Raw genomic sequence first — 13,787 nt, forward strand, 5'->3', positions numbered from 1 at the left:
TCGTAAGCCTTACTCATATCGAGTTTAAGAGCCACATTGACATCTCTACCTTCCCCACCCCTCTTCATTGAATGAAAATTTTCAAAAGCAATGAGGGCATTATCAGTGATCAACCTTTTCGGAACAAAAGCACTCTGATTTTCCGAAATAATAGAATTCAAAAAAGGTTTTAGTTTATTTGCAAGAGTCTTGGAGATTATCTTATAAAGCACATTGCATAAACTAATACCTCCGAGAGATCAATTTCCCCACACCACCAGCTCTTCACGAAATGAATCACATCATTACCCAAAATTCCCCAAAATTTCTGAAAGAAAATGGCATGCATACCATCCGACCTCGGTGCTTTATTTGGGTGCATTTGAAAAAGAGCTTCCTTTATCTCATCTCCCGTGGGTTCTTTATCAAGACAATCACTCATTTCCTCCGAGACTTTCGTATTAATCCCCTCCAAGGCTCTGTCAAAATCATCCGGGGAACTAGTAGCAAAAAGATCACCAAAATACCGAGCTATAATCGAATCCATCTCCACCTTCGAGCTTTTCCACTCATCATACTCATTGTAGAGCCCTCTAATTTTATTCTTTGCTTTCCTTTGGCTAGCCTTATGATGGAAATACTTGGTATTTTTATCCCCATCCCTAAGTTCATTTGCTCTTTCCCTAGAATGCCAATACGACTCCTCAATTCTTCGAAGTTCATCAAGTTCCTAAGCAATGTCATTACACCTTTTCAACCTTGCTGCCTCTAAGCATTTCCCCTGAATCTCTTTTAGGCGAATTTCAGCATCTTTTATCTTATTTTTTAACGCACCAAAGGTGTTGGCAGACCACGAGGTCAAACCTTCAGCCACCCTTGCAATCCTCGTATGCATAGGCTCACTCCCATTGACACACCATGCATCCAAAACCACCTGTTTACATTCCTCTCGAGACAGCCACAAAGCTTCAAAGCGAAAGATTTTCTCATGCTTCTTGTTCAGTTCTTCCTCCCCAAATTTCAGTAAAATTGGAGCATGATCGGAGTAACATAAGGGCAAATGTAACACCTCCGAATATGGAAACATAGCACACCACCCACCATTAGCAACATATTGATCAAGACGCTCTCGCACCAAGGTTTCCATCGAAACACCTCTTTGCCAAGTATGAATATTGCCTTCAAATCCAAGATCACGACACGCACTGTCATCCAAGGCCTCACGGAAAGCATCTATTTGTCGTTCCCCCCGAACCGTCCCACCTTCCTTCTCATGCATCCTAAGAATTTCATTAAAGTCCCCAAACATCAATTGAGGTAGAGTGGATGAAGCACTTAGGCTTCTCAAGAGATCCCAAGTAAGATGTTTATTAGAAGCCTCCGGCCACCCATAAATTCCCACCGCTCTCCAAATTGGTACATTATGCCTATCAATCACCTCACCATCAATGTGATGAGCTGAAAACAACCGTACATTTACAGCCATATCTCTCCACCACAACCCCAAACCACTATAGCGCCCCTCACTACTAATACATAACCCATTAGAAAAACCGCATCTATTTCTAATAAGTTCAAGTCTTTGTGAATCAATTTTTGTTTCCATTAAGAAAACAATGTTTGTCCGATCCCTCCAACATAAATCTTGGAGGGCATTCACACGCAATGGGTTGCCAAGCCCATTGCAGTTCCATACTAAAGTTTTCATTGTTGTTTGCGGGGTTGGGTCAAGCCAACCTCCGCTACTTTATCATTATGAGCACACACCTTTGTCACATCATCAACCTTCATAATAGTAGTATTCGACCCCTCCTCCCATATACCAGCCCCACTCCCTTGCTGACTCCCCTCATACATCCTCCCCCCATTTCCATTACTCGAAACAGCCATTACCTCCTCACTCACACCCTCACTAAGCATATTATTTCCCTGCTCTAGTGTCGTAATCTGCCCCCCCCCCCTTATTATGATCCCCATCGATCTCCACACTAGTCTCGATACTACCCCCTTTTATCTCCTTTTCCTTGTCAATATGTTTAGTGACCAAAGTAAGCTTCTTCGCCGCCTTTAAGACAAATAGCTCCTCTGTATCATTCTTTTTTCCCCTCATTGGTGATGCTTTCAACCATGTTCCCCATCCTTGCCCCCTGTTCTGCATATCCTCCGGTATATTAATGCAATCCTTCTCGCTATGCCCCATGACACCACACATAAAGCAGAAGAACGGAAGGCGTTCATATTTCATTCCTATCTTCACAACGTTACCCTCCCTGTTTCTCACATTATGGATTCTGCGAAGGGGCTTACTCACATCAAGCATCACCCTCACACGCCTGTTTTTCCCAATCCCCAAATCATCATCCTCGACTTCAATAACCTCGCCAATTTTCTCAGCAATTGTTGTAACATGTGCATTAGACCGATAATTAAAAGGCAAGTTCTCTAATCGAACCCAGAAGGGAGAATGGGTAAGATTCACATCAGTTGGTTGTTCATCGCCCGAGATGGCGGTGTTCAAGATCAATAGGCTTTGTTCAAAGCACCATGGTCGCCCTAACATCACCTTCTCCATATCCTTCCAATGAAAGAATTGGAACACGAACCGATTCGTTCCTAATCCTCTACTAATCACTTTCCCCTTCATCACCCAAGATTGTAACATTGTGCGTTTGAAAAGCCTCCAAATTAACCCCTCTATCAGTCAATAATTTTCCAACTAAAATCAATGAAACCCTAGCATCCTGTTCGCTAGAATTCACGGCACCAAGTTCGACAATCTCGCTTTCCTCCTCTTCCATGTTTAGGTTAGAGTATTTTTCGATTAGTTCATCAGCCATGGTGGCCGAAGATCACCACTAGCAACGGTGGTAGATCGCCCTTTCTCACAAGGTAGTTCGCCCTTTCTTTCGAGGGAGTAAGATATATATATATATATATATATATATATATATATATATATATATATATATATATATATATATATATATATATATATATATATATATATTTATTTATTTATTTATTTGAATTTTCTACTCATAGTCACAATTTTTTCCCTACAATATTTGTGTGAAAGGAGGTCAGCCGCGTAGGTTGAATTCTCAAGTTCTCAACCGATAATATCAAGGTTCTACAATTACAACAGCTTTTGCCAAATCACAGTCCCGTCGTACCATTCCTACACCAAACAGAAACTCCCACCTTATTTTAAATTGGTAAAAAAATAAAATCAAAAAAATAATGTACTTGTAGTAATTAAATGGTACTGGTACCTTAAGCATCATTTATAAAAACCTCTATAAAAGTCAAACCAAAAATCTCTTTTATCTTTACCATCATATCCTCTCATCTTACATTCTTACGTACACATAGCATAAATACTCTCAACCACCCTTTTTCCTTCACTAGTATTACAACTCTATTCAAAATATATATATAAATCTATATCTACATTTTTGCACCCTTCTTCAACACACTTTTTCAACCCCAAATTCATAAATTAAACACAAAAAATTCATAACTACTCAAAAACCCATCATTATTACCTAAACACATGTTCTCCCTAACTAATAGATTTCAATTAAGATGAACTATTTCTCAGACGATTTCGAATCAAAGAGCAATAGTAGTTCCTACTCAATGACAGGTAGTGAGTTTATCCACACATCACCTGAAATTTTTTCCCTTTTAAAACCACATCGTTCATCCGATTCTGCCTTCGAAGCCATCGTCTCGGCTTCTACGGCAGCCAACAACCGTCCTTTAACCTTTAACGACTTCAAACTCATTCGCAAAGTCGGTGCTGGGGATATAAGCACTGTATACTTGTGCCAACTTCGGTCCGATAAATCGTGCCAATATGCAATGAAGGTGGTGGATCGAGAGATGCTCGCAATCAAGAATAAAACACAAAGAGCGGAAATGGAAAAGAAAATACTCAAGTTGCTTGATCATCCATTTTTGCCTACGTTATACGCTCAGTTTGACGCTTCTCATTTTTCTTGCATTGTTATGGAGTATTGCTCTGGTGGTGACTTGCATTCGCTCCGTCATAGCCTCCCTTACCACCGTTTTCCTCTCTCTTCCGCAAGGTACGGAATACATAATAATTTTTAGCATCATTTTTATATTTGGGAACTTTTTTATATCCATCTATCTTTTATCTGTTATTCCGTTCCGTATTTACTGTTTAAACATACAATCAATATCCGAAAATATATATACCCTCGAATAGTGATTGACCGGTGTGATTTCACTTCTTTTTTTTTTTTGACGAGTTGTGATTTCACTTAATTCTACAATAATACGGTGTAATAATTATGAAGAAAAAAAGTCAGTGCAATTTTTTTTTTTTTAAGTCTTATTAAGATATTTTTGAGGTGAATTTGTAATTTTAAAAATTTGTGGAATGCATGGATTAAATAATTACTCGTAATTAATAATAATGATGTTTTTTTCTATAAAGCTGCAAAATTCAGGATTATTTTATTGGTAGAAATTTCTGAAATTATAAATCCACAGAGATATTGCAATTACTGTCTGATGATGAGATGACGATGAATTTCATTATTTAAATTATTAATTTTTTGTTTTTTAATTTAATTTTTTCTTGGGACCAGAACTGTTGTTTGTATATGGAGACAAGAGTATTCAGATGTTTTTCATCTGTTGATGCTATGTCTGCTGTTTTGGCAATATTCTGATTTCAAAAAATAATTTTAAGTTTTTTTTTTCTTTTTTTATATGAAAATAAATTATCTTAGGATCATAAATGAAAGATTTTACTCCGATTTGGAGTCTGCCACTAGCCAGATGATATTATATGGAAACAAGTGGTTCCTTGTGAATTTTCTTCTTTGGTTTAGTTCTTAAGTCAATTTTCTTCAATATGTGTTGATTTTCTTCCTCTTTTATGTTTATGTTTGACTGTCATTTTTCTGTTTCTGTCATCAAATATGGGTTTGGACGGCAGAGTGTAAGTTTACTATCAAGGAGATTTTACCTCAAAACCATATAGCAATGAGGAGTAAAAGGGGAGTGTAGTTGTAAAGAATTTCCACATTGAAAGAATTTAAGAGTTACCACCACAATATAAGGATAAGGGGGGGTTATTGCCCTGATTGTCATATGGTTTTGAGGTGAAACTTCCTTAATATTGTAAAGTGGTGGACTTACACTCTCTAGTAACTGGTGCTGCTTAAATGCGTAATTGATGATATGGTATCAGAGTCAGGCCCACAATCTCACGATTGGGCCTTAATGGCTAAATATATTGGGCCAAAAATTATGGACAACTTATTCCTGTATATAAAAAAAAAAGAACAAAAGAAAAAGAAATGAAATATTTATTGAAATTTAATTGAACTTTTTTTTTTTTTTGGTTGTAAATTAACCTTAGCTTAGGTATATGTTGCTCTAAATAACCTTATTACGGAGTACAAATTATTGAATTTAGTTTACTTAAACTTATTATTTTCCTGTCAAAAAAAAATTATTTTATCTTAAAAGTAAGTTAAAATAAGATGAACATTGCTACATATTTAATTTAAATTTAATGTAATGGTATTATGAATGTATTAACTTTAGTAACTTTAAAATTATTACCTTATTAAGATTTTAAATGTTTACTGTTGACTTAACTCCCTCCAGAGTCCAGACCACTCTCTTCTACATAGTGTTAGAAAAAGTACTACTAAAAAGTACTACAAATAAGTACTACTACTATGTCACTTTTACATTTTATTATCTCCTTTCGTCTATAAATGCATAGCAACCTTGGTAATGCTAAAGTGGTATATTAGTATAAAAGAGTTAAGTCTCTTAGTCTCGTTCATTTCATTTTATTTTTGTTGAATTTAAATTATTTTTATTGAAACAAAATTATATTTGCCGAATTTAAATTATTTTTACTGAAATTAAATTAATTTTACTGAACTATAATTATTTTTGCTGAACTAAAATTAGTTTTACTGATTTATTATAATTCTTCTTTAAGAATACTGAATTTTACTGAACACAAACTAATGTTACTGAACTGAACTTATTTTTATTGAACTGAAATTATTTTTACTGAATATTTTTTTTTTAAGGTGAAGTAAACATAGCCTTATTTTATGATTGGAGGGTAAAATCTACCATCAGCATAGTTTGTTTAAAGTGCTATTCATTCCGTTCGTTCCTAAAAGAAGATTACTCTGTATATTTTTTATGTTTGGTAGTTAACAAAGTTAATAAAAAGAATTAATGCTTAAATATCAAATATATCAATGATTAAAACATTAAATTAATTTTAAAAACAGTAACATTTGTATTGAGAATATGTAAATATTTTTGTAGTTTACAAAATTTGTAAATAGGAATAGCAACACTAAAAGAATGCAAATATTTTAATAAATAGATGTGGTTGCATGATAAATTATTTTGGAAAAAATTTAAAGGTAACCATTAAAAGATAATGTAAAAAATAACAAATGTAACCCTCATGGAACAGAAAAGGTAACAGAGAATGGAATAAATAAATGACTTTTTAAATTAGGATCTTGCTAACGAATGTCGTCGGGGCGTTGGATAAACATTTAAAATATTGACTAAAATGGTATTAATTTGGGAAAACATGACAAAATCACTCATCAATCGGTGTAATTAATGTTTATTTTAAATCTTTCTACTTTTTAACTAGCTTAATCAACGCCTCCGGGGCCAGGGCGTTGGATAAACATTTAAAATACTGACTAAAATTGTACTCCCTCTATCCGCTATTGATAGTCACTTTTGTCATTTTTGGTGACTCAAAATATTAGTCACATTTGTTTTTTTCAAGTACCATTAATATTATTTTTTTTACCAAAATTCTCTAACATTTGCAAAAATATTTGTACAAATTTAACTTTACTATGTAAATTTTACTTTTTCATGTACTTTAATTACTTTCTCTCTCTACTTTTTTGCATATCCAATGTAAATTTACTTTTTCAATATACTTTCTTTAATTTTTCTTAATTCCCGTGATTTTTTTTCAAAAGTGACTATCAATCAGGAGACGGAGGGAGTATTAATTTAGGAAAGCATGACAAAATCAATCATCAATCGGTGTAATTAATGTTCATTTTAAATCTTTCTACTTTTAGCTATCTTATCCAACGCCCCTGAGGGCATTTGTTAGTTTTTGCCTTTAAATTATACGGAATAGATGTTTAGAAATTTTGTTTGTTGATGTTGTAAACTCGAGTGTTAATTAAATGAGTTTTGTTTTTTTCTCTAAAAATTTAATGAACTACTATATTTTTTTATCAGTAGCAATAAATAAGCCAGAGTAATTAATAACGTCGACATTCCTCAAAGCTTGTTTTTATTAAGAATTGTCCTACCACCTTCTTCGTCCCCTCTTAGCAAACAAAACGCGCAAATGATTGACATCCAAAAAATACTAAAACTTTGTTGCTATTCTCCACCCTTTATTTTTCACACTTTTCTACAAAATAAAATATTTATGCAATAATATTTTGGAGAATTTGTTATGAAATGAAAAATCAAGTCATAATTATTAGTCAAAACTCAAAACCTATATAGTAGTGACGTTGTTGGGCATCTAAGTACCCATGTTTAATTATATTTTTCAAGCAAATTGGTTGGAAAACAAATGTTAATTTACACAATTTTTTATTTCAATCAGCTTAGATATCTAATTATTTGCTTTTACAATATATATATATATATATATATATATATATATATATATATATATATATATATATATAATTTTGGCCACTTTAGGGCTTTTGGGGCTATGGAACCCTAACTTCTCACTTCTCACTTCTCAAAGGTCTAATATGCTAATAGGTTGAATTGACCCATGTGAAATTCAAACCCCATAAAGAAGTATATACGTGCCAAATAAAATGCTCCCTTCGTTACATATTACTCAAAATAAAGGGGTATTATTTGTGAGACATAAAATATTACTTTATTGCGAATAATATGTAATGGAGGGAGTATATTAGCTGACAAATGGTGACAGTTTATATATGTATAACCAAAACTTATTTCAATGTAACTATCTACGCATGTACTACCTCCATTACATATTAATTGCAAATTTGGGGTATTATTTGTGAGACATAAAATATTTCGAATTTGCAATTATTATGTAACGAAGGTAGTATGTATTGTATGTAACTATTTTTTTTTAATAGCATTTCATTAATTAAAAGTCATACGCCATGTACAATAGAGATTCAACATTAACAAAGACATAAAATATTAAATCAAATAAAATTTTCCTTCATAAAAACAACGATAGTCGAGTAGATCTTGCACTAAAGAACATCTTACGCTTAATCGCTGGGAAATACAGCCTTGTTAGAAAAACAATCTAATGATCATTTGTAGTCGTAGAGTTGTTTTTCCTTCTGATTCATCTGTATTCGAAAATTTGATAATTTTTTCACCAACGAAATAATTTCACGACAATTCATTAGATCTTATGTTATGGATTCAAAACTAAGAAACTTCTCCTTCAAGATAAATTTTGTCTTTCGAAGGAGGTCGAAAAACTAACCCTTGTCTTTTGAAGGAAATCGAAAACCCTTTCTCGATCTTTCGAGGGAGAAAAATTCCTTGCAAAGGAGAAAGCATTACTATAAAACCTAAAAAAAATGTAAAGAAATAGAATTGAGACTTTTTACCGTTAAAAATCGATGGAAGCTAATATTCAAGAATGGAGGTTAAGGTTTTGGCAAGAGGAAGGAATGAGTTTGAGAGTTTTTGTTTCTTATTATATCTTATTGTATGTAACTATGCATGTATATGTATAATACCATAGCCAATAAACTTCTTAAAACTTAGCATTATGAAAATTCAATTGTTAAAATAAATACAAAGGTATAGTAGAGTAGACTAGTAGTGAAAGTGTTCGGAAATTGATTTTGGCTCACTATCATGTGTGAGCACATTTTTCTATGCTCTTTTCACATAGGGGTGTACCAAAATCAGTGCTTTTCTCACATAAGGGTGTACCAAAATCAGTGCTTTTCTCACATAGGGGTGTACCAAAATCAATTAAGGATGTGTCATTTGTCCCATTGAAATTCTAAAATATAATTGATTTTCATCGGAACCACATGTATAATACAATACTCAGACTAGTCAATCTTTAAGATATTGCCGTTTTAAATTGAGATATTAACTTTAATCAAACACCACAAAGTAATAAAATAGACCGTATAATGTACTACGATATATATCTTGGGCCTGTTCTTTTCAAATTAATTTCAGTTCAATTTATTTCAGTTCAGCTCCAATCAGTTCAGTTCAGTTCAATTCAGTTTCTAATTTCCTTCTCTCATAAACAATTCATTTCACCTCTATTCAATTTAGTTGAGTTCTAATCAATTCAGTTAAGTTAAGTTGTTTTCAGTAAACCGGAACAGACCCTTTGTTAACACTGAGTTGTTGTTTTTTTTTATTTTTATTTTATTTTATTATTATTATTACTCGTAACTAATGTTTCAATTATTTATTTATTTATTTATTTATTTATTATTATTATTACTACCTCCGGTTCATTTTAGTTGCAACAATTTCCATTTTGGGGTGGTTCATTTTACTTGCAACAAATTTTTTTTCCTTATTTAGTAACTTTTGGGCTGTAAAATGACATATATGCCCTTATTTTTTCTCTTAAACACTCTTATCAAATTTCAAATCTGATTTCATTAAATTAAACCTCAAGCTTAATTTTTTTTTTTAAAAAACCCCAATCTTAATTAATTAAACTCTCACCCCTTTAATTTTCTCTCTCCTCCTCCAACCCCCTTTTCATGGTGGCTCGTGGTGTTAAGAGTGGTGGGGGCTTCAGATCGGCGGCGTGGGTTTGGTTTCATGGGTTGCAGATCGGCGGCGTCGTGGGTTTGGTTTTGTGGGTGGGTTTCGTGGTTTCAGATCGTCGGTTTTCGTGGGTTGGTTTCATGGGTTGGTGGTGGTGGGTTTCGTGGTTGAAGATCGACGACGTGTGGGTTTCGTGGGTTTGGTTTTGTGGGTGGGTTTCTTGGGTTTGGTTTTGTGGGTGGGTTTCGTGGTTGCTGGGTGCGTGAGGGGTGGCGGTGGTGGGTTTCGTGGGTGAAGATCGGCGACGTGTGGGTTTCGTGGGTTTGGTTTTGTTGGTGGGTTTTGTGGGTTTGGTTTTGTGGGTGGGTTTCGTGGTTGCTGGGTGTATGAGGGGCGGTGGTGGTGGGTTTCGTGGTTGAAGATCGGCGACGTGTGGGTTTCGTGGGTTTGGTTTTGTGGGTGGGTTTCGTGGTTGCTGGGTGCGTGAGGGGCGGTGGTGGTGGGTTGCTGAGTACGTGAGGTGGTGGTGGGCTGGCGGTTGATGGGTGCGTGGGGTGGTGGTGGTGCGTTGACGGTGGGGTGGTGGGTGGTTTGGGTGATGATTGGTGGTGTTGGTGGTGGTGGATTTCTTATTTTAATTCAGTCCAAATTTGTTTTTTCTTTTTTTTTTGGGTTGAATTAATAGTTAAGCATATAATCTAATTTGCCCATAATCAAGTTTTCAATCTTTTGTCTTGGTTTTCGCAAACATGTCCTTTGTTGCGACTAAAATGAACCGGAGGTAGTATTTTTTTTTTTACTATAGACAATAGTTCCTTCTTGTGCAAGTTTATTGCATTGTTGCAAAGTTTTATTTACTCGGTAGAGTTTAAATTTTAAAATATAAACTCGGTGCAAACTCACTGAATTAGTTTGTTACATATATATATGGTTCAGGTTCTACGCAGCAGAAGTATTGGTAGCGTTGGAATATCTCCACATGCTTGGAATCATTTACAGAGACTTAAAACCCGAGAACGTTTTAGTCAGATCAGACGGTCACATCATGCTCTCTGATTTCGACCTCTCTCTATGCTCTGATTCCATCCCAGCTGTCCAATCCCCTCATTTTTCATCCCCATCCCACCATCCTACGGCTCACACTTCTCCACCCAACACTTCCCCCCAAAAAAACTCATGCACTTCAAGTTCAACTAACAACACCACTCCGTTATTTTCATGCATTCCTTATAACCGGCTGTTCCGGTCAAAGAAAATCCAAACCTTAAGCGGTAACCGACTCTTCGTAGCGGAGCCGGTTAACGCTAGGTCTTGCTCCTTCGTTGGGACCCATGAGTACATCGCTCCGGAAGTCGCTTCTGGTAATATTAGAATCGATTTGGTTATATTTGTTAATATTTTTTTTTTTTTTTTTTTTTTTTACAGGAATATTGTATCTTTGTCAATTTATCTTGTTAGGAATTTTAGTCGATTCTATTTTATACGGTGTATTTATATGTGATTGATATCAATACGAAAGACTACGCCGTAATCTCCGCATTTTTCTCCACTTTTACAGGTAATTCCCACGGAAACGCCGTTGATTGGTGGGCATTTGGAGTTTTTCTGTACGAGATGATTTATGGACAGACCCCATTTGCTGGACCGTCAAACGCAGCCACGCTGCGTAACATACTGAAAAAGCCCTTAGTATTTCCAACACAATCTCCTACTTCCATGTCAGAGTCTCATGCACGTGACCTCATATCCGAGTTGTTGAAAAAAGATCCGACGAGTCGACTCGGGTCGAGTCGTGGAGCGGCTGACGTCAAGACCCACCCGTTTTTCAAAGAATTGAATTTCGCGCTTGTGAGGTCGTTGACACCGCCAGCAGTCCCAGGGTTACGACAACAATGCCCGCCAGGTGCGACGCCGTTTAAGGGTAGAAAGGAATCAACGGCGTTTGATTATTTTTGATGGAAAGGCTTTTTTAATGGTTGAGATTAACTCCACGTGGCTTGTCGGTCCCGTTATATGTGGGGACAGTGACAGTCTGGTGGGGATAGTTGTATATTCGAGCTGTCTAATTTAATGAAGGAGAGAGAAAAAGAATTTTTTTTTTAAAAATTTAATTTTCGGGGCACTAAATAATTAGGTGTAGGGGTTATGTAGTACGAGTAGTGATTCAGAGAAATACGTCATGTCTCACGTAGGTGGGTAAAATTAAATTAAAGTAGATTATGATAATGTGGTAGGATAGGTTGAGGAAGGAATGTAGCTTCATACGTGCATGGATGAAGCTAGGGCTGGCAAAAGCTGACCCGACCCGAACCTAACCCGAATTAAATGGGTTTTGAGGGAAATTTTCAACCCATTTATGTAATTAGGTCAACCCGAACCCGACCCGAAGTTAAACAGGTCGGGTTCAGGTTGGAAATCCCAACCTGAAACCAACCCGTCTAAACCCATTTAATTAATTAGGTCAGTTTAAGGTCGGGTCAACCGGAACCCAACCCGCCTAAACCTGTTTCCTACCCTATTTTTACATCCTAATTTTTAAATATGGGCCAAGCCCAAACTATCTATTGAAACAAAATGAAAAAACCCTAAAAAAATTTCTTACCTCACGCCGTTTTCACTCCTCTTTCATTTTCATTCACTCTTTACTCATTCTCTCTCTCTCTCTCCTCTCTCTTGTTTTCAACTATTTTCCATTGAAACTGTTGATTGAAGCTCGTTAAATCTTCATCTAAATATTATCAAGGTAATTTACCTGTTAATTTCATTCTCTTTACTTAATTTTGTTGTGTTTTTATACGTTTTTTTTCTTCAATTTATGTAATTTACATGTTATTATGCGTTTTGTTTCTTCAATTTCTTCAATTTACTTATTTTGATCTGATCGAAGTTTGTTTGTTTATGAGTTTATTTTATGCTATTTTTTCATCACTTTGATTATGCGATTTTATTTGATTTTTTATCATCTATTTATGCGATTTAATTTGATTTTTTCATGAGTTTATGAGAATATTTCATCTTGTTTATGAGTTGATTTTTTCATCATGAGTTGGAAATTTGGTATGCATGAATGTTGTTGGCTAATTTTTGCATTTTTTGTGATTTCTCTCTGCATTTGGCTTAATTATTTATTTAATTATTCTTAATGAACAGACAGCTGACAACCCTATTCCTCCTGAACCCATTTTTTGATGATGAAGATACTAAACTATGGAGAATGCAGCAGCACTTGTTTTGCTTTTATTGCTTAATTATTTATTTGATAATACCCGGCCAATTAAACATATATAATTTTATTGTTATATGATTGTATGAACTATACAACAACACTTATTATGGAATTATGTTTGCTTTGAATTTGTATTTTATGTTAGTTGAATGATACAATTATATTTAAAAAAAATACAGGGTAAACAAATTACAAGGTTATTTAAATAAAAAATAATAAATAAATAAATTAATTTAAAAAAAAACAGGTTTAGACGGGTCAGGTTCAGGTCAACCCGTTTAAAACCAGGTCGGGTTCAGGTTGACTTTTTTGACCTGTTTAAGTAAACAGGTCGGGTTCGGGTTGGGGGGTCCTGACCTGTTTATCTAAACAGGTCGACCTGAACCCGACCCGACCTGACCTGACCTGTTTGCCAGCCCTAGATGAAGCCATGAAGGAGCTACTTTTATTTTTTTTAAAAAAAAAAATTATTAAAAATAATCTCTACTTTACGCTTAAAATAATTTCAACTATGGATTATTTTTATGAAAATTGAAAACTAATAATCATACTTTTGTGTATTCTGTTCAAAAAAACCACACTATTAAAAATATGAAAACAATCTCACATTTAACTCCTATATTCTTAAAACATGCTTTTTGACGTTTTTTTAAAACACTCTTCTTCAATCTTAAGTCTCTATTCTTCAAGCTTCTTCTATGGCCACCACCTGACAAGGCAATAATCGTGTCGTTGAGTGACTACACCTAAATCAAAT

At 34.7% G+C, this 13,787-nt stretch overlaps 2 protein-coding genes across 2 annotated transcripts; one reads left to right on the plus strand and one right to left on the minus strand.

Moving 5' to 3' along the window:
• Positions 1–709: 709 nt before the first annotated feature.
• Positions 710–1,687, minus strand: LOC145636890 (uncharacterized). Its single transcript, XM_081688427.1, has one exon. The coding sequence runs from the start codon at positions 1,685–1,687 to the stop codon at positions 710–712; it is 978 nt and encodes a 325-aa protein (XP_081544553.1).
• Positions 1,688–3,053: 1,366 nt separating this feature from the next.
• Positions 3,054–12,103, plus strand: LOC145634825 (protein kinase PINOID-like). Its single transcript, XM_081686183.1, has 3 exons — positions 3,054–4,070; positions 10,741–11,165; positions 11,363–12,103. Exons 1-3 carry the CDS (start codon positions 3,565–3,567, stop codon positions 11,758–11,760), a joined length of 1,329 nt encoding a protein of 442 aa, XP_081542309.1. The 5' UTR covers positions 3,054–3,564; the 3' UTR covers positions 11,761–12,103.
• The last annotated feature ends 1,684 nt before the right edge of the window (positions 12,104–13,787 follow it).

Source organism: Chenopodium album, chromosome 6 (assembly GCF_948465745.1).
Source record: "Chenopodium album chromosome 6, dcCheAlbu1.1, whole genome shotgun sequence".
Lineage (NCBI taxonomy): Eukaryota > Viridiplantae > Streptophyta > Magnoliopsida > Caryophyllales > Amaranthaceae > Chenopodium > Chenopodium album.

What these genes read in the sequence shown, in the direction of transcription:
- LOC145636890 (XM_081688427.1), bottom strand. Translation starts at nt 1,687, where the DNA reads ATGAAAACTTTAGTATGGAACTGCAATGGGCTTGGCAACCCATTGCGT.
- LOC145634825 (XM_081686183.1), top strand. Translation starts at nt 3,565, where the DNA reads ATGAACTATTTCTCAGACGATTTCGAATCAAAGAGCAATAGTAGTTCC. An exon ending in TTTCCTCTCTCTTCCGCAAG is followed by an intron (nt 4,071 to 10,740) that starts GTACGGAATACA and finishes TATATGGTTCAG; the next exon opens with GTTCTACGCAGCAGAAGTAT. An exon ending in CGCTCCGGAAGTCGCTTCTG is followed by an intron (nt 11,166 to 11,362) that starts GTAATATTAGAA and finishes CCACTTTTACAG; the next exon opens with GTAATTCCCACGGAAACGCC.